Genomic DNA, 27,397 nt, shown 5'->3' on the forward strand with positions numbered 1-27,397 from the left:
AAGTGGGCACCCTTGTCTTGTTCCTGTCCTCAGAGGGATGGCTTTCAGTTTTTGCCCATTGAGAATGATGTTGGCTGTGGGTCTGTCATATATGGCCTTTATTATGTTGAGGTACTTTCCTTCTATACCCATTTTACTGAGGGTTTTTATCATAAATGGGTGTTGGATCTTGTCGAATGCTTTCTCTGCATCTATTGAGATGATCATGTGGTTTTTGTTTTTCATTTTGTTGATGTAGTGTATCACATTGATTGACTTGCGGATGTTGAACCATCCCTGTGTCCCTGGTATAAATCCCACTTGATCATGGTGTATAATCTTTTTGATGTATTGCTGTAATTGGTTTGCCAAAATTTTGTTGAGGATTTTTGCATCTATGTTCATCAGTGATATCGGCCTGTAGTTCTCCTTCTTTGTGTTGTCCTTGTCAGGTTTGGGGATCAGAGTGATGTTGGCTTCATAGAATGTGTTAGGGAGTTCTCCATCTTTCTCAATTTTCTGGAACAGTTTGAGGAGAATAGGTATTAAGTCTTCTTTGAATGTTTGGTAGAATTCTCCAGAGAAGCCGTCTGGTCCTGGACTCTTGTTTTTGGGGAGGTTTTTGATTACCGTTTCTATTTCCTTACTTGTGATTGGTCTATTTGGATTCTCCATTTCTTCCAGGTTGTTCAATTTGTTGGCATATAGTTTTTCATAGTATTCTCTTATGATCTCTTGTATTTCATTGGTATCTGTTGTGATTTCTCCTCTGTCATTCCTGATTTTATTAATTTGCGATTTCTCTCTTCTTTTCTTGGTGAGTCTGGCTAGGGGTTTGTCAATTTTGTTAATTCTTTCGAAGAACCAACTCTTTGTTTCATTGATCCTTTCTATTGTCTTTTTTGTTTCAATATCGTTTATTTCTGCTCTTATTTTTATTATTTCCCTCCTTCTACTGACTCTGGGCTTTGTTTGTTCTTCTTTTTCTAGTTCTGTTAGGTGTCGTTTGAGGTTGCTTACGTGAGCTTTTTCTTGTTTAGTGAGGTGAGCCTGTATTACGATGAATTTCCCTCTTAGGACTGCTTTTGCTGCATAGACATGATTCTAATAGGCCAAGTTAAAAATACTGTTTTCTAAGAAATATAGAATTCACACTCAAAAAATTCAAATGGTACAGAAATATGATGCAAACCTCTTCTTACAGTCCCCTTCTCTAAATTTAAACCTCTGTTACAGTTTTTCTATATGAATTGACATTATTGCTGATTGTAATTTTCTTTCCAATTTACAAAGTTTAGGTCTTTTAAAACATACTATTTTTGCAACTTGCTTTTTTAACTTAATGGGTGAAATCTTAGATTTTTCCCAGTGTTTGTAAATATCATTGTTTTTATACCTTTATTGTATTCCACTATATAAACATCCCCTAATTAAACTTACTACTTCTTGGCAGATATTAAGGGTGTTTCTCTCTCTCTTTTTTCTTTTGATATTACAAATAAATGTAACAAGGAACATTTTTCTGTGTATTTGCATTATAAATACGTAATTGTGCGAGTGTATAGTAGAATAAATTCTTAGCAGTGCAGTTGCTGGGCTCAATTTTTATACGATTCTGAGGCCAAGCTTTTAAGATGTATTGCTCTTGGATAAATTCTAATTTTGCACCTCAATTATTATGGTTTTTTTTTTTAAAGCAGGAGATAGGAGAATAAATATGACCCACATCTTAAAATATCTTTTTCCTCCTCTGATTCTTAGAGGAAGAATGAATTAGTTAGGATCAGAAAGAAAGGAACAAATTAAATTCCAGGGCCTATTGTCCTAGACTTTAATCATTAAAGCTTACCAAAACCTTGTCAAGATTCATTGTTCTGAATTGAAAAAAAAAAATCAAATTATTAAAAATAGCTCCTCCTTGCCCCTCTGCAATTCTGTAAGGCTTTGGGTCTAATAATCTTATTCCTTCCACAGATCGAGTTATACAAAAAGACAAAGGCCCATATTATACACACCTTGGGGCAGGACCAAGTGTTGCTGCTGTCAGGGAAATCATGGAGAATAGGTGAGGAGATGTGCTTCCCTGTTAAATCATTCATGATTGCGGATCTGACTCAATGCAGAGAATTGTCTCTGGAACAAACATGAGATGAATGGCCTTCAGGAGTATGAGTTGGATGTTTCTTAGGGCCCAGGAAAAGCTTAGTGTCCTGGTGCCCCTGCTGAGTCACCCATCACGTGAGCCATTGGGCACTCAACAGGACACAAAGTAAGGCTGTCTTTGTTAAATTCAGAAATACTTATTTTAATATTGTTGTATGTAGTAGAATAGTTCGAATTATCTTTGTCAACACCGCATTCACATTCCTTTTGCTTGTTTTGGAGCCAGGCCATTTTTTTAACAGTGATCTTAAAGATAAGTAAACAGAACTGGATAACAAATAAAAATAACTGCCACGCAAAATAAATTTTTAACAAAAGTAAATTATGAGGAGTATTTGATTTTTGTACTTCTATAAATCTATGTCATATGCACATTAAGATGTTAAAAGTGTATGTTGCAATTATTTTCCATTCACTGTGTTTTGTACTCAGGTATGGTCAAAAAGGAAACGCAGTAAGGATAGAAATAGTAGTGTATACTGGAAAAGAAGGAAAGAGCTCTCATGGGTGTCCAATTGCTAAGTGGGTAAGTATTTCGTATTTATACATTTTTCAAAAGGGATTTATTCTACCTATAAAATAAATAAATTTTTTTCCCATGAAAATGTGAACTAAAAAAATACCCACTCTTATTATCCCAGGGGAATAATAAGGAAGCTATCTGTCTTAGCCTGGGCTTTCTATGTTAAATGAACAAAAGGGTATAGCCCTTTCCAGTTGTTACCCAGTCATCTTCTTCGTCTTCCCAAGGTCACCTCTTTTACCAGTTTCTTGGGTACTTTTAGAGATCATTCGATACATTTTATAGTTAGATAGCATAAATAAATGGTACTAACATACAGCTTTGATATCTTACTTTTATCAGTTACTGTATTTTGAAGTTCTTTCTAATTTAGTATGCGTAGGTCTGGCTTAATGAGGATCAAGTAATATTGAAAGCAAAACCAAATTTTTTACCACATATTCCCAAAATTGTTCCTGTAACTACTTTGAATTTTCTAAAAATGCAGAGGTATAAGAAGAGAGAACTGGATTTGGCTTCCTCAGGAAGTTCTCAACTGAAAAACAGATTAATAGCCAAATGTATATTTTCACTAGGATATTCACACCCACAGTTTATTTGGAATTCTTGAGATCCCTGTGATATTATTTATTAATAATTATGATGGTCATAATAATAATAAAATAATAAGAATAACAATTGCCTTCTGTTATATATCAAGCACTATGTTAAGAACTTGACATACATTGGCTCATAAATCCTCACAGAAGGACTCTATTATGATTCTGGAAAAGGTAAAAGTCATTATTTTCATACCCCTTTCCAAGAAATTAAAAGCATTAAATGCAAAATGGAGATAGGGCTTGAACACAGGTACTCCTAAAGTAAGACAATTGCCAGACCCTTGGCTACTGTAGTAGACTAGATGTCTTGGTTACTTTTCCACCTATCTCCTTTTGCCCTGCATTTATAGAACATGGATTTAATGGCTGAAGTGCCAACAACCATCTGGAACCACAAATTGACTTGATAGTGGAAGATGTGTACTAGGTTGGTGGGAAGAAAGATAGGAACCTGAGTCCTGATTATTCCAATGGAGTTGTCATGCCAACCCAGGTCTTCTTATATCTGGATCTCTTTTTTTTATTTTTTTATTTTTTAGATTGAGAGGGAGAGCTGAAGGGTAGGGAAGGATCACAATCTGGGTTTTTTTGTTTGGTTTTGGTTTTGCTGAGGAAGACTCCCCCTGAGCTAACATCTGTTGCCGATCTTCCTCTTTTGGTGTGTGAGCCTCTGCCACAGCATGGCTGCTGATGAGTGGGATAGGTCCACACCTGGGAACTGAACCCAGGCCGCCACAGCAGAGTGTGCCAAACTTGACCACTAGGTCACCAAGGCTGGCCCAGATCTGGATTTTTTTAACATGAGAGACAATTCTTTTTTTATTTGTTTAAAACCTATTACTGGGGTTTTCTGTTATGTGTAGTAGAATCAAGTCCCAACTAAGATACCTGTCTTCACTTTTTTACGATGTGGGTGAATTTGGGATGGAAAAAAAACTATTTCAGAATGAGAAAGGTAAGTGAAGGAACTCATGCTTATTGAGGTACTTTCCAGTGCCAGGCCCTGGGCTGCATCCTGAGGATACAAACATGGATTACGATCGCCAATCATTTCATTTTGTGAATGGGAAGAAACAGGCCCAGAGTCACATTAGCCATCTCAGACACATTTGAGACTAGGCTTCCTGGCTACAGTTCACTTCGTCCTCTAGTAACGCTAACGTTTGCTGGGGTCACCTTGCCTCCCAAGAACTAAAGAAAACTTCCTAAAATGCTCCCATAGACCTCTAAAACTTTCCCTAAAATTTCTATTGTGTGAATTATTGGGGCAGTTGGGGCATGGTGGTTGTGAACGGTTGTTTTGTCACTTCCTGGATCACCTTCTTGTCCTGCTATGCGCTGATTTTCACACTGCCAACTCAGCTGTGAAAGTTGCATACTTTCCTCCATTGCCACAAAACACTCACTTGTACAAGTCAATCTCCATGTGTAAGAGTTTTGGTGAAGATACGTTTTAAACAGTAGCCAGAGTGATCTTTATATTTATATTAATATTTTATTTACTCTTTTGAAAAAGTAATAGTTGATTCAAAACTTTTTCAAGTAGGAAATTATATAAGGACCACCCATTTTTCTATTAGATTATTAGTCTTCTATTGATCTTGTAGGAGCTCCTTTAGAAAATTGACCATTTGTGATAAAAGTTGCAAATATATTTCCTCAGTTTGTCATTATTTGTGATGTTCATAGTTTTTAAATGAAATTTTAAATTTCTTAAAAAATTGAAAATATGGAAAATGTCTTCATCTTTTATGGCTTTAGTGTATTGTATCTTAATTAGAAAAATATTTACAGCTTCACCTTATAAGTAATTTTCCCATTTTTCTTTTGGTAGCATTTTAATGATTTCATTTTTCCTGAGTTTGACCATTTTGTGTGTAAAATCTTAGTGACAACATATTTCTCCAGATGACGACCAAGTGATCCAATACCACTTACTTAATTGTTCATCTTTTCCCTACTGATTTATGTTAGTTCATACTAGTAGATTTTCTAATCTGTTATGTCAGTGTTACATCTCTCCTCTATCAGCATCAAATTACTCTATTTAGGTTTTATAATATGTTTTAATATCTGATAGAGCTAATTCCTCCTCCTTTTAGTTTTTCAGAAATTTCCTGACTACTCTTGCCTTGTTTATGTTTCCATATGAGTTTATGATCACCTTGTCTAATTGAAGAATAAAGTCCTGTTGGTATTTTTATTGGAATCATATTACACAGAGAATTTGGAGAATTTATGTATTTTTGATGTTAGTCTTCCTATCCTGCTTTCTATACCTTTCTGTTTGCTAAGACTTCTTTTGTCCCACAGGGGTGCTTAAAATTTTCTTCCCATGGAGTTTACATGTTTCTTGTTTTCCAGTATAGTTTTCTTGTATATATCAGATGTACAGTCATGTAATCTGTAGTGATGAATTCATATTCTCTTTTCCAAATTTTATGCTATTAATTCCTTCCTTTCATTTACTACAGTTAGTCTAACAGACAAACCCCAATTTTATACTGCTTTCAGTATGGCCACCTTATCTTGTTTCTCTTTAGTGAGAACCTTCCAGGGTTTTCTCATTATGAATGGGTCATCAGGGAAGGCCTCTCTGGAAAGGGAACATTTAGGCTAACAACAGGGTGACCAAAAGGAGCCGAGTATGCCAAGAATAGCCCCAAGAATGCAGGGAAGAGCCTTCCTAAGCAGAGAAAACAGCAAGTACAAAGTTCAAGGAAGAGAGTATATACTTTAATGATCTAAGAGGAGTTCAGGGGCCGGCCCTGTGGCACAACAGTTAAGTTCGCATGTTCCGCTTCTCGGCGGCCCGGGGTTCACCGGTTCGGATCGCGGGTGGGGACATGGCACCACTTGGCAAGCCATGCTGTGGTAGGCGGCCCACATATAAAGTAGAGGAAGATGGGCACGGAAATTCGCTCAGGGCCAGTCTTCCTCAGCAAAAAAGAGGAGGACTGGCAGTTAGCTGAGGGCTAATCTTCCTCAAAAGAAAACATAGAGGAGTCCAGTGAAGTTGAGGAAGTAGAGGGTGGAACCGTGTAAAAAGGTAGGCAGAAACCAGAGCGTGTGTGTCTTTGTAGGCCATGGTGAGGAGTTTGGGTTTACTCCATGAACAACATGAAGCCTTTGAAGTATTTTAATTAGGGATGTGTTATCTATCTTGTTTATGTTTTATAAAGAGCATTCTGAGGAATTAAATGATAAAATCTGTATTAGTTACCTGTTGTTACTTAAAAAGTTACTCCAAAATTTAGTAGCTTTGAAAAACAAACATTTATTATCTCATAGAGTTTTCGTGGGTCTGGAATCTGACAGTTGCTTCGTAGGGTGCTTCTGGAAGAGGGTCTCTCATGAGGTTGCAGTCATCTGAAGACTTGACTGGGAACAGTAGGGTGGGGCTGGAGGGTCCACTTCGCAGGGCATATGTAGGAGGTTTTAGTTCCTCCATGGCTGTTTGCTGGAGGCCTCGCTTCCTTGTCATAGGAATTCTTAAGTGTTTTCTCATGTCATGGTACGTTGGTTTCCCCCAGAGTGAGTCAATCAAAAGAAAACCAGGAGGAAGCTACAATGTCTTTTATGATATATTAACCTTGGAAGTTGCTACAAGTGAGCCCTATTCATTGTAGGAGGGGGCATGAACATGGCCGCTGGCTTCCCTAGAGTGGGTGATCCAAAAAAGAGCAAGGTAGCTGGGTTAAATGGTGGGATTTTTGATAATTCTTCCTTCCTGCCTTTCAAACTTTCCCTCACGTAATAATAATAATTACACTGATAAAATTTTGGTATATACTTCTATTTTTTTATGAAGACAAATATGAAGTCTGCAACTTAAGGATTTCAGTAGCAACTTTCTGTTAAAGTCCTATTATTGGTTTAAGTCTTCTTTAAGTGTTCTTAGATACAAAGAAGAGTATTTAACATTTTCCATGAAGCAGCTGTAGCAAAATTACTTTTTTATTTTCCCTTTTGCAATATTTCTTTCAGAATAAATAGAACATTTCAATATATAGTGATATATAGCTGACATTTTTCACAAATACAAAAACAATCCAGAGATAAGGAATGAAATAAAGCACAGTTGCTAAGCAACTTAACAAAAATTTTGATATCTACTAATGACAATTAAGAAGCGTAATCTAGGGGCCGGACCCCTGGGCTGAGTGGTTAAGTTCACACGCTGTGCTTCGGCCGCCCAGGGTTTTGCCGGTTTGGATCCTGGGCGCGGACATGGCACCGCTCGTCAGGCCACACTGAGGTGGCGTCCCACATGTCACAACCAGAGACACTCATAACTAGAATCTACAACTATGTACTGGGGAGCTTTGGGGAGAAGAATTAAAAAAAAAAGAAAGTGTAATCTCAATAACAAAACCAAGAATTGATCCTTTATATCTGTAAAAAAGATATCAGTCTCATAAATGATTATATATATTTAAAAAATCATGCTAAAGTTTATTCTTGCAAACTTTCCAAGTTACCTTATTTAAAATAGTAATGTTGTTCATTAGTGCCTGGAGCAATGCCCAGCATATAGTCAGCACTCAATAAATTTTTCTTGAGTGAATGCACATGGAGCTTAAATAAGACTATTTTAGAATAGTGAATATTTTGAGTTTGAACTGGTGTCTTGCAAAAGTATTGCTGTGGTATTCATTGTTCGCTCTTTTCTCAGACATGGGAAACTTTGAGTATTAGAACTAATAGTCTGCTAAAGTTGTCCAACCCAAACTTGAACTTTCGATAGAGATTAAATGAAGAGTGAAAGGATTAGGTCTGTCTATAGTCTACATAGTTTTTAGGACCTCACAAGCAGATTATTTTGAATGACACTAGGGCAATTAAGTCTTATATATGGATGCTTTATGCAGGAATGAAGTAAAAGAAGGGCGGGGGAGGAAATGGAGACCATTCATTTTAACCAAGGAATCTAATAAACATTCAGCCAGTGGAGTGCATTGCTCCAAATTTACTTTTCATCTTGCATGGTGAAAATTTGTCATGTATTTAATATTAAACATAAATCTAGATCAAACATTGTGTGATTTTATGTACATTTTTTCTCTCTGTGTGCAGTCTTATGTTTGTTAATAGTGGTTGAATTCTATCCTATTTTCATTGTGCTGCACTGGCCTCCTTTTCTTGAACGAGAAGTTTATTGCTGCTGTTTTTAATGGTCACACACAAAAAAGCTTAACAGCAAATTCTGACTGGGCAGCACCACTTTCTGAGCCGTTCTATTATTGTCTTGAAATGTTTCTTGGCCAGGTGGTCATTAGCACCCCCCCCCCCCCCAAAATTGTTAGCCTTTGGCAGGTGTTTCTGACTCTTCTCTGCTGTCACTTTGGATCCTGTCAGGGACTGGTTGTCTTGTTCTTCCGTCAATTTTGGTGGAAAGGGGGATGGAGTTTCTCAGATGCGCTAGGCTCTAGTAACCCCCTATACTACTGCCCTCCCCGTGCCCCATTATGTCTTTGGCGTGATGGTGGGAGGAGGGAGAAGGATTTAAACAACAGGCTGCGGAGGGGCTGGCCTGGTGACATAGTGGTTAAGTTCATGTGCTCTGCTTCAGCGGCTGGGGGTTGGCATTTTCAGATCCTGGGCATGGACCTACACACCGTTCATCAAGCCGTGCTTTGGCTGTGTCCCACATACAAAACAGAGGGAGATTGGCACAGATATTAGCTCAGTGACAATCTTCCTCAAGCACAATGAGGAAGATTGGCAACAGATGTTACTTCAGGGCCAGTCTTCCTCACTAGAAAAAGAGAAAAACCAGGTTGCCTGGATAGCTCCAGTGCCTGACCAATTCATACCAGACACCAGTTCCTGGGTTCCTCTCTGTAGGACAGTTTATTAATCAGTAGGATAGGTGTGGCAGTGAATAGATACAAGTGAATGTTTTATTGCCTCCTATGGTCTGATGTGACCAGAATTTTGGAATGAGGTGTCAACTAAGCTGAAGTATCCAAAAGTTTTCAAACCATCTCGCCTGGATTTATATAATCTTCAAAAACTTTACTTTTTTGGTTCCTTTGTTCCACAGTTCTGCCTAATATTTGCCTTGGTTGTCTTTGGGCTGTGTCCTGGTGCTGGTTATTTCTGTGCCTAAGTTAGGCACCTCTTGTATATTACCATGTCCACCTACTAATGGGAGTGGGTGGGGCCCTGGGCAGCTTGACTGGTGTCTGCAGTATCTTGCTAATGTGAGAAACCATTCTATGCTTCAGGGATCAAAATTAGTTTTTGTTCGTTTATGCACTTAAAGAGTTCATTTTTTACGGGAATTTTTTATTCAACTATAATATACACAAAGAAAAGTAGGCAAGTCATAAGTGGACAGCCCAGTGAGGTCTTAGAAAGTGAACACACCCATGTAACCACCACCCAGATCAAAAAATAAATTCTTACCAACACTCCAGAACATCCCCCGCCACTTATGTACCAAGTCTTTACCTCCCTCCAAAGGTGGAAATTCGTTTTGTTATAATACATAGGTAGCTTTAAATGATCTTAATTGATGGGTGACTTTTTGTTTTGGTTGGCCACCATCATTTTCTGTTGAAAATTTAACTCTGCTTTGTCTCTCCCATGATGATTGATAAACTCAAAAGTAATCTCTCTTTGGTTATATGCCGCACACTTGGTCTGAATGTTGCTTCTGGTTGTGATTCTGTCTGGTCCACATCTTGTGGAGCTGATATAGGACCCTGGTAACTATGGCATCATTACAACTAAGGTTGTATTACAAGGACTTTTTTTTTTTTAATAATATAGTTCTGTAATGTTTATATAATTATTAAATCTAAATTTTAATTTAACTTGAGTTAAAATTAAATTAAAAATTAAATCAAACTGAAGTATCCAAGCTGAAGGTTAAAGCCCTATATTAAATCAAAATTAAATGTTAAATACCTGTTACTTTCAAATTTACAAAATCTATCTTAATTTTACCCTCTGAGGTAATGATGTTTAGCAGTTTTAGGTATACCCAAACCAAGAGTTAGCGTGTTAGAACTTTCAATCAAAAGTGATGGACAACCACGGAAGCATGTTAAGTAGAAGAGAGACGAGGTCAATATTTTTTGTGGTAAAAACTAATTATTCTACAAATTACTAAATTTCAAGAAAGTTTGATTAAATAAACTTTTGACTGTTTTGGAGCAGAATCTGCTCAAGAGCGTTTGCTCCTCCTGGCAGACTGAAATGGAATAGATAGTGCCATTCTTCGTAGGTGGTTTGGACCCAACATTAGAAAGTATACAGAAGGCATCCAAGAACTTGCTTAATGTAAAAAGGCTGAACAAAGATAAATTCTTGCAAATTCTTAATTTATAATACTTGGGTTAACAAATCTTTTCATTGTCGTTAAAATTTTTTTTTTAAAGATTGGCACCTGGACTAACAACTGTTGCCAATCTTCCTCTTTTTTTTTTTTTAAGGATTGACACCTGGGCTAACAACTGTTGGCAATCTTTTTTTTTTTTTTCTTTTCTGCTTTAGCTCCCCAACCCCGCCCTGTACACAGTTGTATATCTTAGTTGCAGGTCCTGCTAGTTGTGGGATGTGGGACGCTGCCTCAACGTGGCCTGATGAGCAGTGCCATGTCCGCGCCCAGGATCCGAACCCTGGGCTGCTGCAGCGGAGCGGGGGAACTTAACCACTCGGCCACGGAGGTGGCCCCTAAAATTTAAATAATCTTATGGTGAAATCTACTTTGTTATTGTAAACCTAATAAGTAAAAATTGATATCTTGATTGAACTTCCTTTTAATGAGTAAAGTTGGTTTTCTTTGTATATTTATTAACCATTTGTATTTCTTCCATGAATTCACTCTTCATAACCATTTTTTTGTTTAGGTTAGCTTTTACTTTTGTAAAGAAGACTTCCATCATATAGTCTGCCTTTGTCTAATACTGGATTTTCTTTTGACCTTTGTGCTTGTCTGTTATCTTTGTACAGAAGCTTGAAATTCTTAGCAGGTTAAATCTATGTCACTTCCTATATTTCTTCAGAGGTTTTTCATCCTAATAAGGAAGGCTTTCCCATCCTAATATTATAAAAATAGTGTTTCCCCAAGTTTTTATAATTTTAGGTATAAATCCAGTAGTTAATTTGAAATATTTTTCATTGATTTAAAATTCCACTCCATTTTCCACATGTCCATTTTTGTTGAAATTGTTCATTAACCCATTAGAGTAGAATGTTGCTAGGCTAGAACTACATTTTTTTGCTGTAGCTTTAAAGAAAAATTTTATTATTAATTAATTAATTAATTAATTTTTTTGAGGAAGACTAGCCCTGAGCTAACATCTGCTGCCAATCCTCCTCTTTTTGCTGAGGAAGACTGGCCCTAAGCTAACATCCATGCCCATCTTCCTCTACTTTATATGCAGGACACCTACCACAGCATGGCTTTTGTCAAGCGGTGCCATGTCCGCGCCCGGGATCCGAACCAACGAGCCCCGGGCCACCAAATCAGAACGTGAGCACTTAACCGATGCGCCACCAGGCTGGCCCCTAAGGAAAAAATTTTAAATTTAGAACGACAATTCCCTCTTGTTTGTTTAAAACATATTTTCCTTTTTTTTTTTATTGAGTTCATGATAGTCTACATCATTGTGAAATTTCAGTTGTACGTATTCCTTGTCTGTCACCACAGAAGTGCTCCTTCACCCCCTGTGCCCAAGCCCCACCCCCCTTCCCTTGGTAACCATTGAACTCTTTTCTTTTCTTTTCTTTTTTTAAAGATTGACACCTGAGCTAACAACTGTTGCCAATCTTCCTTTTTTTCTTTTCCTGCTTTTTCTCCCCAAATCCCCCCAATACATAGTTATATATTTTAATTATGGATCCTTCTAGTTGTGGCATGTGGGACGCTGCCTCAGCATGGCTTGATGAGTGGTGCCATGTCCAGGCCCAGGATCCGAACCAGCAAAACCCTGGGCCGCTGAAGCAGAGGATGTGAACTTAACCACTCAGCCATGGGGCCGGCCCCTGAACTCTTTTCTTTGTCCATGTGTTTGTTTATATTCCACATATGAGTGAAATCATCTGGTGTTTGTCTTTCTCAGTCTGGCTTATTTTTACTTAGCGTAATTCCCTCCAGCTCCATCCATGTGGTTGCAAATGGGATGATTTTGTCTTTTTTTATGGCTGACTAGTATTCCATTGTGTATATATACCACATCTTCTTTATCCAATCATCACATGATGGGCACTTGGATTGTTTCCATGTCTTGACTATTGTGAATAGTGCTGCAATGAACATAGGGGTACATATGTTACTTTAGATTGTTGAAAAAAATCTTTTTCTTGATTTGATATTCGTTTGCTCTTCAATATGAACCTCAGAAACAAGCTAAATATGTAGAATGGGGTATATGCTGCTGGCTAGAATCAATATCTTTTAAACATGTCTAGCCTTTCATCTAGGAACACTATTATGTTCCTCCAACTGTGCTTTCTTCTATATCTTTCTTTTCATATTTTTTATAGTTTTATTGTGTGTTTTACATCTTTCTTTTTTTAACAGCTTTGTTGAGATGTTAGTTACATGCACTTTCCTTAAGATAATCCTTACTGCTATGTTTAAATTCAAGCTTTAAACCAAATTTCTATTTAGTTATTGCTGGTATATATTAAAGCTGTTGAGTCTTCGATATTTATAAGGAACCACCTGTTTTACTCTCTTTAAAAATTTAGTCGATCTTTCTTTGATTCTCTTGAATTTTCTAGAGAAACTATTATGTCTTTAAAAAATAGTTGTGTCTTCCAATTTTAATACCACTTGTTTATTTTTTAATCACATTGTCTTTTGGATCTAAATTCTCACCTTTCCTCCTAGTATTCAAAAACAATAGTTTGATTAGCCTTTCCATGGTTCGTATATCTGCAGGTACCAGCAAACATCAAAGTAGTAATTCTGATCCAACAAACAAAATGCTGTGTTTCCAAAGGAACAATTAGAAAGTCTATATACTAGCAGGGGAAATTAGTGATTACAGTGGAAAAATAATGAAATGCCAGTGTAGTATTCATTGGCACTATGAATCGTTTGTTTTGAACAAACAAAACAAGAATGTATATACATCTAAGATTCTTCTCTGATTTTTGGAAGTGGGGGTATTCGAACGCTGTTTAAATACTTCATTTTTCTATTGCCTACATAAATATAATATAACTAGAAGCCAAATTTGCCTGATGTAGTAGAAACCTCTCTTGGTCTTTGAGTTTTTTCTTTCCATGCCCTAAGAATATAAAAATACTATTACCCACAGTTGCCTCCTTATAAATTGCATTAGTAACTTTGTTTCTCAGAACAATCTTCTCTTCTCTCTCCACCAGTTTTTATATGCTTAGTAATGAGTGGCCTTAAAGCACTCTAGACTGCCAGAGGTTATTTGGAATATCCCAAGTTATCACTCTTGATCCTGGTCTCACTTGCCTTAAGAACTCCCCATGGGGAATTTCAATAGGTTATTCCATCCAGACCAGGTTATCAGAAATAGTTTAGAATTTACTTTTCAGAACTATTCATAAACAGGCTGTTGAAGGAGAATAATTTATAACCCAGGATAAGGAGACTGTCACAGAATTGCTAGAAAATCTTTTCCTAATGATCATCAGATTGATCTGTCTTCTATCTTCAATTTTTCTCTGAAAGTCCTATTCTAACAGTCACCAATATCGCAACTGCCAAAGAGAAGTTTAGGTCCTGATACCCTTTCCTCAGCAGTTGAAATTATTGGTTACGCTACCTCTTCTGGAAAGTCCATTTTTTCCTTGGCTTCTGTAACGCAACTTTCCCCCATCACTCCTCAGCTCTTCAGTTAGCCTGTCTGTAATATGCCTTCCTAGGTGAGCTTATTCATGGTCACACCTTGAGCAGTCACCAATGTGCTAGCTACTGTGAAACCCTACCATTTGCCTGCTTGAGAATGGCACACAGAGGGAGCATGGAGGAAAACAAGAATAACGTTTGGAGATGTGAGGATCCGGGAGGGGCTCTGGGGAGATCTTGACCTTTGAGCTACATCTTAAAAACAGAGCAAGCATTATCTTTATGTCAGAGATCCCAGAAATAGAACCACCTGTGTATAATAATTAAAGAAATAGAATTTTATAATCACAGAAGCCATCTTGTCAACTGTTCATACAATTGGCCGAAATTCTTCCTTAAGTAGGATCCTTGCTTCATGAAGCTTATTTTCCAAAAACCTCAGAATTACCTTTGTACTGTCTGTTCTCTGGTGGCAAACTCTTGTTTCAGTCCCTTAAGAAGGGTCTCCTCTGTGAAGCCTTCCCACTCTCTCCAAACAAGGAGTCTGGCCCTACTTTGTACCCTTATTCATACAAACCCATCCCAAATTTCTTATATTTCCCCCAACAAAATTACAATAGAAAAATGCATTGCTAATATTTTCCCCATTACTGTACATTCAATTTAGTGTTTGTGTCATTTCACTTAGAGTATTACTTAATCAGCTTCCCAGGGGATTACAAACAATTTGTGGCATATCATAATTAGAAAAAATGTCTCTTTGCCAACTTGACAGTATTTTGGGCTTGGCTACTAATTACTTTATCAAAATTCAATTCTTATTAATGTACATTAATTCATTTCAGATGTTAGCTAAGCCTTAATATACACTGAATATTTGTTGTCCTACAGATTGAGTTTAACTGAAGAGAGAGACTTTTTCTTTTTAAAATTTCCCCATTGTTCATTCCTCAGGTTATGCAAGGACTTACTCTTTGCTCTTCTTACATTGTTTCTGACAGTGGCCTGTTTCTTAAATCTCTGGAGTTGGTACTTTCCATCCAGAGATCTGCCTGGAGCTGGTCTCCTGAGCTGTGACCCCACCGATCCAGTGAGGCTTCCATTACTGAGGGCCGTGAGCACTTGAGTCCCAAGCTTGCACTGAGAATAAAATACATTGTGTCCCAAAACTTGGCCAAGTTTTAGTCAATCATGTTTTCTTTCGCCCTTTATTTTTTTTAAATTAGCGAGTTATAATTAACATGGAATGAAATATACTGTTAGCAAGTACACAGTTGGATCAGTTTTGACAAATAAGGGTGTCATTGGCTAACGCTGATGGTTCTTGGGCTCTGCTTTCCGTATATTTGTTAAATATCTCATGTTAAGTTTCACTGGAACTCATCACCTGATTGTTTTATTCCATCCCCATGGGACAATTATTACCCATGAATTTTGAAGTGTTGTCTTACTTCTGCACAAAATAGAAGACTTTTCTACAAACAGATTTGCTGCTTCTCCTCAAATTGGTGCTGAAACCAGGCTCTTTTGACACTTTTTGCTCATTAATTATCAGCTACTTTCAAACTTGAAAGAATAAGATCTTCATTTCTCTGAATTTGGTTGCAGCCGTATTTTTTTCCCCTCATATTTGCTTGTTGTTTATTTCTCTAGAAATTATAGGAGGGAGATATGACTAGATATCACCTTAATATCTACCCAGAACTCTTCTGTTCAAATAATTTTAATGATAGATTGAGTGAAAATAGCAGAAAGCAGTATTTAAATGTTGCAAGAAATGTAGAAATATTAAGAATGATAGTGATACAATGGACTTAAAAATTTTTTTGGAGTAGAGATTTTAATCAGAACAGTTATATCTAAAACCTTAATTAATGACAATGACTTATTTTCTGTTGTTGAAATCCAGCCTCATTTTCTCTGTGATTTGGAGTATTAGAGTGTAGTGGACACAGGAATAAATATTAAGTAGTTTCTCAGCATCATCTCTAAATTTATGAGTGTCCTGTCTTCAGTTAACAGTACATGGATATGTTGGAATAGCCAAAACAATCTTGAGAAAAAAGAATAAAGTTGGAGGACTCACACTGCTCAATTTTAAAATGTATTACAGTGGGCCGGCCCCATGGCCGAGTGGTTAAGTTCAAGCGCTCTGCTTCAGCGGGCCAGGGTTTCACCAGTGCAGATCCTGGGCGTGGACATGGCAACACTCATCAGGCCATGCTGAGGCGGCATCCCACATGGCACAACCAGAGGCACTCACAACCAGAATATACAACTATGTACTGGGGTCTTTGGGGAGAAGAAGAAAAAAAAAGGATTTGCAACAGATGTTAGCTCAGGTGCCAATCTTTACAAAAATTAAATTAAATTAAAATGTACTACAAAGCTACAGTAATCAAGAAAGTGTAGCTCTTGCATAAGACTAGATATACAGATCATTGGAATAGAACTGTGTGTCAAGAAATAAGCCCTCACACTTATGTGTGGTCAATTGATTTTCAACAAGAATTCTAAGACTATTCCTTGGGGAAAGAATAGTCTATTCAGCAAAAGGTGCTGGGACAACTGGGTAGCAACATACAAAAGAGTGAAACTGGACCCCTACCACATACAAAAATTAATTCAAAATGGATCATTGATCCAAATATCAGAGTTAAAACTATGAAATTTTTAGACAAAAACATAGCTGTAAATCTTCGTGAGTTTGGATTACACATTTTTTTTCTTAGATAAAACACAAGCACAAAAGAAAAAAAGATAAATTGGAGTTCATCAAAATTTAAAACTTTTGCTTCAAAAGGCTCTATCAAGAAAGGTTAGAGAGGGGCTGGCCTCATGGCCGAGTGGTTAAGTTCATGCATTCCACTGCGGTGGCCCAGGGTTTTGCCGGTTCAGATCCTGGGTGCAGACATGGCACCGCTCATCAGGCCACGCTGAGGCAGCATCCAACATGCCACAACTAGATGGACCCACAACTAAGAATATACAACTATGTACCGGGGGACTTTGGGGAGAAAAAGGAAAAAAAAAATCTTTAAAGAAGAAAGATTAGAGAAAGCCAAGAAAGGGAGAAAATACTTGCTAATCAAATATCTGTTAAGGGGCTTATATGTGGAATATAAAAAGAACTCATAGGGGTGTGCTCAGAGCAGGGGGCCTGAAGAAATGACTCCTCTGTTTAAAACACACCCAACAGGAATCTGGGTTCATTGTGACAAGGGTCACAAATCTTGTGGTCTCCCTATGAACAAATGCCCTACACATAGAAAAAAAAAAAAAGAACTCCTCTATTTTAATAATAAAAGGACAATCCAAACTGAAAATTGACAGTGTATTTGAATAGACCTTTTCCAGACAAGATATACAGATGACCAATAAGCACATGAAATTATGTGCAACATTATTAGTCATTAGGAAAACGCAAATCAAAATCAGAGTGAGATACCACTTTACACTAGGATGGCTAAAACCAAAAGGATAGACAATAGCAAGTATTGACAAGGATGTAGAGAAATTAGAATCCTGTACATTCCTAGAGGGAATGTAAAATGTTTCCTCTGCTTTGGAAGACAGTCTGGTAGTTCCCTAAAAGGATAAACATAGTTATCATACAACAAAGCAATTCCACTCCTAGGTATATACCTAAGAGAAATGAAAACATGTCTACCAGAAACTTGTTACATGAATGTTCATAGCAGCATCAATCATAGCAAAAGTGGAAACAATCCCAATGGTAATCAACCAAAGAAAGGCTAAACATACAGTGGTATGTCCACGCACTGGAATTTTATTTGGCAATAAAATGGAATGAAGTTACTGATAAGTGCTACAAATATAAATTAACATTATGCTGAGTAAAAGAAGCCAGACACAAAAGGCCGCATGTTATAGGATTCCATTTGTATGAAATGTCCCAAATAAGCAAAATACATGAGAGGTGGAAATATATAAAATACAAAATACATAAAAGATAGAAAGGTGGGTTAGTGAGTGATGGGAGCTGAGAAGAAGGAGAAATGTGGCATGACGGCTAATAATAGGATTTTCTTTTGGGCAATGAAAATATTTTAAAATCATACAGTGGTAATTGTAGGCCATATCTGTGACTATGCTAATAACCACTGAATTGCGTATGTTAAAAGAATGAATTTTATGATATTTAAATTCTATTTCAGTAAAGCTGATATCAAAAGACAAAAGCATTGTATTTGTGAAAACCATTTGTTTTTCATTCCAGCATTATTCAATTTGGGGTATGTTTTTAGCACAGATACTAAAAGAATGTCTGTATGATTTTTCATAGGATATAACAACCTCATAATATGTAATATAAATTATTAGAATAATATTTAAAAACGACAGGACATTAGTCATGAATATTACTCACACAAGTTTGGGTACACCATTTACCATCTAAAGTGACTGCCATGTGGCCCCAGGTTCAACAGCTTACAAATTAATGCATCCTTCCAGTTACAAAATAATGTGATTCTTGACACAAGTTTTAAAATTTGGAATATTTGTACCATTTAAAATCTGTTTCTGAAATAGGATTTTACCTCTTATTAATAGTGTAACTTGTAGTTTGTGAAATGTTCATAAAATGCAACCACATTGGGTTTTTGTGGTTTTCAACCATTCATTCAACAAATATTTGATGAGAACCTCCCATGAACTGAGTTCTGTGCTCAGGAGCCAAGTTTGCAGTAATAAAGCAAGAGACATAATATAGTGGCTAAACTTAGATCCTTGCTCTGTGCTACTATAGAAAGGTTAAGAAACTTGCTAAAATGTCCTGAGCCAGTAAATGACTAACCAGTTTCTATTTTTTGTTCTTGGTATAGATTAAGGTGTACTTTTTGTTTAACTATAACATATGTGCAGAAGACTACAGAAATCCTAAGCTGGCAAAATTTTTCTATAGGGAACACACTCGTAACCAGCATCCAATATTAGTAGCACCTCAGTATCATCCTTGTTTTTTTTTTTTTGGTGAGGAGGATTAGCCTTGATCTAACATCTGTGCCAGTATTCCTCTATTTTGTATGTGGGTCACTGCCACAGCATGCCTTGAAAGGTGGTATAGGTCCACACCCCAGATCCGGGCCACAAACCCTGGCTGCCAAAGCAGAGCATGCTGGACCTAACCACTGTGCTGTGAGGCTGGCCCGGTCGCACTCTTCTTACCCCCTTTCAGTCACTAGCTACCCCCAAAAGTAACTGCTCTCCTGCCTTGTAACATTACAGACTAATCTTGCCTGATTTGAAATTTATATAAATGCAGTCTTACAGTATATATTCTTTTATTTTCTTTTTCATTTTAGACATCCTACTGGATGTGTAGTGCTTTTTTTAAGACCTTTTCCTGTTTTTTTTTTTCACTTTAAAATAACAGTAATATAAAGTTTACTGTGTTAACCTTTTTTTTTTTTTTTTTTTGAGGAAGATTAGCCCTGAGCTAACTGCTGCCAACCCTCTTTTCGCTGAGGAAGACTGGCCCTGAGCTAACATCTGTGCCCATCTTCCTCTACTTTCTATGTGGGATGCCTACCACAGCATGGCATGCCAAGTGGTGACATGTCCGTACCCAAGATCCCAACCAGCGAACCATGGGCCACCGAAGCGGAACGTGCACACTTAACTGCTGTGCCACTGGGCTGGCCCCCCCATCTTAACCCTTTTAAGTGTACAGTTCAATAATGTTACGTATTTTCACATTGCTGTGAAACAGATCTCTAGAACTTTTTTTTCTTGCACATCTTTAACTCTATACCCATTAAATATCTCCTCATTTTCCCATCTCCCCAGCCCCTGGTAACTAGCATTCTACTTAAGTTTCTAGAATTTGACTACTTTAGGCACGTTGTATAAGTGGAATCATTCTCTTTTTGAGATTAGCCTATTTTACTTAGCATGTGTCCTCAAGGTTCATCCATGTTGTAGCATATGGCAAGATTTCCTTCCTTTTTAAGGCTGCATAATATTCCCTTGTGTGTATTTGTCACATTTTGTTTATCCATTCATATGTCAGTGGACATTTGGATTGCTTCCACATCTTGGCTATTGTGAATAGTGATGCTGTGAATGTGGATCTGCAAATATCTGTTCAAGATCCTGCTTTCAATTCTTTTGCATAAGTATGTATTCAGAATTGAGATTGCTGGATCATATGGTAGCTCTATTTTTAATGTTTTGAGGAACTTGTGTACTATTTTCCATAGCAGTTGCACCATTTTATAACCCCACCAACATTTGTAGTGTTTAAAATTATTTTTTACTTTGCTAGATGACTAATAATGTTGAGCATATTTTCATATGCTCATCATCTGTTTAGATACTCCCTTGTGTTGAGCCTATTCACGTTTTTTTGGCCAACTTTCTGTTGTGTTTTTATTACTTATTTGCAGAAGTTCTTTATATATTTTGGGTAAGAATATTTTGCCAATTCTATGTATTGCAAATATTTCTCCCACTGTATTCTTGCCTTTAAGTACTTTCTTAATGTTTTGCTGGTTAACGTTTTTGATGAATAGAGTTCTTAATTTTAATATAATCCAACTTAACTTTTTCCCTTATAATTATTAAACTTGGTAATCTACTTTAAAGAGTATTACCAGCTCTGAGGTCATGAAGATGTTTTCTTCTGAAAACTTATTATTTTATCTTTCGTATTTATATCTACAATACAACTCAAATTACTTGTATGAAGTAGGAATCAGGATTCATTTTTTTTCCATATGGATATCTACACAGTACCATTTATTGAAAAGACTACTTTTTGCATTGCACTGCAATGTCAACTTTGTCACAAGTCAGGTGACCATATTCATATGGATCTGCACTGTCTATTCTATTTCATTGATCTCTTTTTTGTTGTTGTTGTTGTTGTTTTTTGAGAAAGATTAGCCCTGAGCTAACTGCTGCCAATCCTCCTCTTTTTTTCCGAGGAAGACTGGCCCTGAGCTAAGATCCGTGCCCATCCTCCTCCCCTTTATACGTGGGATGCCTACCACAGCATAGCGTACCAAGCAGTGCCATGTCTGTACCCGGGATCCGAACCGGCAAACCCCAGGCCGCCAAAGTGAAACGTGCGCCCTTAACTGCTGCACCACCGGGCCAGCCCCCTCATTGATCTCTTTATTATTGCACCAATACTAGACTATTCTTAATCACTATAGCTTTCCAATAGATCTTGATATCTGGTAAATCACTTTCTCTGTCTTTATTCCTTTTCTTGCCTCTTCTTGTTCCTTTGTGTTTCCATATAAACTTTGGTTCAAGTCTGTCAATTTCCACCTAAAAGAACACAAACTCTGCTAGGATTTTGATTGGGATTGCATCAAATCTAGAAATCAATTGGGAAAATTGACATCATTATAATAATGACTATTCTGTGAACATGATATCTTTCTCCATTTATTTAGGTCTTCTTTAATTTCTGTCAATAATGTTTTTATGGTTTTCAGAGGTCTTGCACGGGTTTAATACTTGTCTTACTGCATTTAGACTGCTGTGAGAAAATACCAGACTCGCTGACTTATTAACAAAAGAAATTTTTTTCTCCCAGTTCTGAAGTTTGGAAATCTGAGATCAGGGTGCCAGCATGCTCAGGTGGGGGCCCTGTTTTCTTGTGTCTTCACTTGGTAGAAGAGACTAGCAAGCTCTATGGGGTCTCTTATAAAAACATTAATCCAAATCAATTGTACTTCCCCATTGTGAACGAATCATCTCCCAAAGGCCCCACCTGCTAATACCATCGCATTGGGATTTAGAATTTAATCTATGAATTTTGGGTGGACACAAATATCCATGTCTTAGCAATGCTTAAGCAGCTTTTTGAACCTGGAACTGAATTTAGAGACTCATCATGCTTAATTTTCTATTGTTCACTGAAGGAAATTTGGAAAATCTGGAAAAACAAATACTATGAATAAACAGCATTTTAACATTTCCCGTACAAAAACTGGATCAATACAACTCTGTTGTTGGTTTGACAACTTGGACATTATCTTGCATAACTTTACTTGATACAATATATATCATTTTGTATTTGAGCTTATTTGAAAGCAAAATGTATTCTTATTTGGCTGTAAAAGGACATATAAATATAGAAAAAGATTTTAATATAAATAATTGTGTTTAGGGGGAAGGTCCTAAAGCCAACTCTACTCAAGGGATGCCTGGGTAGCAATGAGTGTTAACCATCTGGAGTGACTGAAGAAAGTGATATTGGGTAACTAACATCTTAAGAAGTTTCGTCTCAAGTTTATGTAATTATTGTAGCATCAAAAATGGAACATTAATTATGCTATTGGTTGCTCCATTTTGGTCACAGGGTGGGCAGTTTTATAATTTACTAATTATGTACTGATTAATGTGGTCAGGCTCTCTGCTTTGTAAATTTGTGATACATGGAAGGAGTTTTAAACAGAGTTGGATAGTTTTATGTGGTATCAACGGTTTTATGTAATTTTTAAAATAAATACCAGGACCACTGTGCAATATTTTAAATACTTTTGAAGACTTTTTAGCACTCTATCCGTATGATTCAGTATAAGATAAATGGATAAATATTCAAAATTAATTGTTGTGTTTTGCATTCACCATGTCAGCTGGACCACCTTAATCTTAGGATAAAGTGGGTATGAGAAATCCTGTGATAGCATGGAAAAATCACAGGAATTGCAGGAATATTGCTTTATATATTAATTATTCTCTGTAGTAAAACCATTTGCCCAAGGAAAAGATCCATAACTTTCCTCAGATGCTAAATTTCAGTGCTCAAGTTTATTTTGAATGTTGGGAGTCCTTGGTTATTTCCATGTAGCTGGATTTGTCCTATTGTGACATTTGTTGAAGGGCAGAGCAGTTAGCTAGGCTCTTTTCCACGAGATCCTCTGTTGTCTATTTTGCAATGCTGTCTCAACAGTGAAATTAAACACAGACTACTTTTACAAATAATAAGCACATACCACAGATTTCTGTTCAGCCTGTTGTTTCTTGGTCAAGTAAACTGGGATACTCTGTGATGAGTTGTGTGAAGGCAGCTAGTCTGACATATGAAGGTCCTATAGGCTTCAACCCTTTGAGAAATAATAATTTTTTAAAAAGTAAAATGGAATGATACAGAGCTTTAAAAGCAATATCCATTGCATTTGACTTTAGGTTTCTTGTTTTCCATAAATGAATGCATTCTGCTTTTGCAGGTTTTAAGAAGAAGCAGTGATGAGGAGAAAGTTCTTTGTCTGGTTCGGCAGCGTACAGGTCACCACTGTCCCACTGCCGTGATGGTGGTGCTCATCATGGTATGGGATGGCATTCCTCTCCCGATGGCTGACAGATTGTACACGGAGCTTACTGAAAATCTAAAGTCATACAATGGTCATCCCACAGACCGAAGATGCACTCTCAATGAAAAGTAATCAGATCTGTTTTGTACTGCTTTGCTGTTCCAACTTCTATTATATAATATTAAATTGCTGATTTTTAACTGCCAACAACTACATATAGTACATGGTGAACAGGATTTTAGGTATTGTGCAACTAAAAAGCATGAACATTTCTTTAAAGAGAGATTTGGCTTCATGGTGAGTTAGGACCATCCTAGCATATTTTCCTTTAGGATGTTCGTTTTTTGCTTGTTTGATGCTTGATCCCACTCACCCCTAGAGTCTAGAGCAAAGGGATTTTTCTGTAAGGGAAAAGCTCCTACACAGGGAATTGTAGCATTTTGCATTCATCTAGCAATGTAAGAGAATATCTGTTTTTCTGTGGTTTTGCCAGTGAATATGTTGTCAAACTTGAGCTTTTGCCTAATTAGCGATAAATGGCATCATTTTACTTTTGATTTGCATTTTTCATATTAAGAGTGAGAGTATTTTTTCATATGCTTATGAGCCATTTGCTATTCTTTTTTGGTTTTTCGTCAGCCATCTGTTAATTATTCTAGCCCATATTTTTAAAAGATTGTTCACCTTTTTTTACCTTACATATTGGGGCTGTTAACCCTTTGTGATATAATTTCTAAATGCTTTTGACAGTTTGATATTTATCTTTTTACTTTTGCTATGTCATCTTTGCAAAAGTTTTCTTTTTTAATGTAATTAATTATATCTATCTTCCCACTTATTTGTGTCTGGGTTTTGAGTAGTATTTAAGAACATTTTCTCTCCTGCAAGTTATAGAGTAATTCACCTGTGTTTTCTTTTAGTACTTGTTGAAATTGTAAATTTTTGAAAACAGAAATCTCTGATGTATTTAAAATTTATGCTTGTCAGGGGCCGGCCTGGTGACGGCTGGTGACACATCGGTTAAGTTCGCACGTTCCACTTGTCGGTGGCCTGGGGTTTGTGGGTTCGGATCCTGGGTGCGGACATGGCACTGCATGGCTTTTGCCATGCTTTGCTAGGCGTCCCACATATAAAGTAGAGGAAGATTGGCATGAATGTTAGCTCAGGGCCAGTCTTCCTCAGCAAAAAGAGGAGGATTGACAGTAGTTAGTTCAGGGCTAATCTTCCTCAAAAAAAACCAAAAAAATTTATGCTGGTCAATAGTGGGAAGAGGAGATCCATTTCTATCCTTTCTTCCATTTATTCCAACACTGCTTGGTAAAGAGTACTTCTTTTCCTCTTAATCTGGAATACTACTTAACTGTTCACAAAAATTATATATGTAAGTGATTCCTCTCTTATATTTGAATTCTGTATCATCTTCCTGGCTTTTCAGGCACTAGAACCTCATTTTTTCAATTAAAGGGGCTTTATAATTTATTTTAATATTTGGTGAGGCTAACTGGCCATTCTTGTTTTTTTCCAAGTCTTTCTTTGTTATTCTTTTTTGTTCATGCTTCCAAATAAACTTTATAATCAATTTATCTAGTTTTAAGATAAACCTAATGATATTTTTAATGGGATTGCATTAAATTATCTTATAATGACCTGGTGTCTTTAAGATATTGGGTCTTTCTATCCCATAACATGTCTTTTTTCTATTTGTTCAAGTGTAGTTTTCCTCATATAGGTTTCTCTTTTTTTCAAGAAATGTCGTTATACAAAATATAACAAAAATATATTTCATCTCCTCTCTAGTCTGCACATAAGATTAATTTGTATACCTTCCAGAGCATTCCTTTATGCTTAGAATACCATTTCATTGTATTTTTCTTATCTTTCCAATGCCAGAAAGTGTGTATACATCATTTTTAAAGTCTGCTAATTATTTTATGTGGATGCACAATAATAATAATACCTCTTGTATGAAGACATTACAGGATATCCATATATTATCTTATTTAATCTTCCCAAGAATCTAATAACTTGTTTTAATGTTTCATCAAGGTAGATCTAGCATAGGCTTTTTTTTAAAGTTCCTATCTACAGAAAAGATGCAAGAATACTTCAGTGAACTCTTATATACACGTTACCTAGATTCCACAGTTGTTAACACTGTTACGTTTGCATTTCTAGACATAGTCACACATACATACAAACTTACATATTATTGCGTTTTTATTTTTTTCTTTCTGGATTATTTGTGAGATAGTTGCAGACTTTGTCTTTTTCCCCTAAATACTACTTCGGATGGTATTTTCTAAGAATCAGGACATTCTATTACATAACTCCAGTACAATGATCAAAGTCAAGAAATTTAACTTTGATAAAGTGCTATTATCTAATCTATAATTCATATTCAGATATCATCTATTTCCTAATACTATACTTTATAGTAATTTTCCTCCACCCAGGATTCGATGGGTTGTGTTGTTTTGTCCTTTTGTTCTCCTAATCCTTTTATCTCAATCTTTGTCTTTCATGGCATTGACATTTCTGAAGGGAACAGGATAATTTTGGAGATTGTAACTCAATTTTGGTTTGTCTGATTGTTTTTTCCTGATTCCACTCAGTTCTAGCAATTATTGGCAGGAACACTACACTGAGTCCATGGCATTAGGACATGTTTTAGGTCCATTTGTCCCATTATCAGTGATATTAACAGTTTAAGATACTCTGCGGGAGGTCTTTTAGTTCTCACAATTTTTCTCCTTTCCTATGTGTTTAATTTTTTAAATAACTGTCCATAGTTAAACTACATTTTTCGCTTTCCCATGTATTATTTCAACGACATAAATAAATTACTAATTTTTCTATTTCTTTGACAACTTTAATTTCCTTCTGCAATTTCAAATTTAACTCCTTTGATCCCATTTGCATCCCATTTTTCTTCTCCATCAACTTATTGTAATATTTTGCCCTTTAAAACATATATTCCATCTTTTTCAGAAGATTTATAGGGAGTTAGAATATTTGAACTATCCCTCCTCCCTTTTTCTTCCTTCATAGTATCTTGAATGATCCTTTTGTATTCAATGTTATCTTACATATCAAGCATTTTCCAGACTTTCACAATTAAAAAAAACTAATAGTTTTGATCTCTAAATTTCTGTTCTTTTCATTTACTATTTTTTTAAAATGTGAGATTTTATTCATATTTTTAAGTCATTACATAAGTACTTCATACATAGAATTAGAAATTTTGAGCATTAATGTAGTCACCAGAAGAGCAGACTTATTTCCTTGGTTTCATATCTTTGTGTATATATTCTAATCATCATCATCTTCACTTAGAGTCTATTTAGGGCCTCAGAAATGCCCCCCAAGTGATAAAATTATCAAGTTACCGATTGAAACAGGTTTTCTGATCAATTTTTTCTCTTGTGACGTTCATAAAGACTTTCTTTAAAATTGACAAAGTGAAGGACTGGCCCAGTGGCATAGTGATTGAGTTCATGTGCTCTGTTTTGGCAGCCCAGGGTTTGCAGGTTTAGATCCTGGGTGCAGACCCTGCTCTGCTTGTCAAGCCACGCTATGGCAGCATCCCACATTAAAAAAAAATAGAGGAAGATTGGCACAGATGTTAGCTTAGTGCCAGTCTTCCTCACACACACACACAAAAGTCACGAAAAAGTTGACCTATCTCATGCAATATATATTATCCTTTATCAATTCTCAGAAGATTGTATCAATGTCATTTTACTGATGAAGCAGCTGAAGTCCAAAGAGGTAATGAGGTGCTCTAATTTTTCTTGCTAATAGGGAACAGATCCAGGATTTAAAATCCAGACCCTTTTTTCCCCTCCTTGGACATCTCCAAATCCAACAAGGTCATGGAGATTTCAGATCTGTATAGTTTATTGCCATTTATTTGGATTTACAGTTGTGAACAAACATTTTAGTTAAAAATTTAGTTATATTCAAGTACAGTGAGCCTTGTGTTAACATAACACTACTTTAGATAATATAAGTAATAAGATAGATATGTTAAAATCAGTTCCTGAAATGTTCTGTC

At 36.4% G+C, this 27,397-nt stretch overlaps 1 protein-coding gene and 1 non-coding gene across 6 annotated transcripts in view; both read left to right on the top strand.

Moving 5' to 3' along the window:
- The window catches only part of TET1 (tet methylcytosine dioxygenase 1), a 124,054-nt gene that overhangs the window by 78,035 nt on the left and 18,622 nt on the right, over positions 1-27,397 (top strand). For all 5 annotated transcript variants that reach the window (XM_023644059.2, XM_023644066.2, XM_070226247.1 and 2 more), the window contains 3 exons: positions 1,954-2,044; positions 2,575-2,668; positions 23,260-23,471. In XM_023644059.2, the coding sequence (XP_023499827.1) occupies positions 1,954-2,044; positions 2,575-2,668; positions 23,260-23,471 (397 nt within the window). The remainder of the gene's footprint in view (positions 1-1,953; positions 2,045-2,574; positions 2,669-23,259; positions 23,472-27,397) is intronic.
- Positions 17,188-17,317, top strand: LOC111769761 (small nucleolar RNA SNORA11). The gene has a single exon (XR_002802577.1). It is a non-coding gene; the product is annotated as a small nucleolar RNA SNORA11 (small nucleolar RNA).

Source organism: Equus caballus, chromosome 1 (genome assembly GCF_041296265.1).
Source record: "Equus caballus isolate H_3958 breed thoroughbred chromosome 1, TB-T2T, whole genome shotgun sequence".
Taxonomy (NCBI): Eukaryota; Metazoa; Chordata; class Mammalia; order Perissodactyla; family Equidae; genus Equus; species Equus caballus.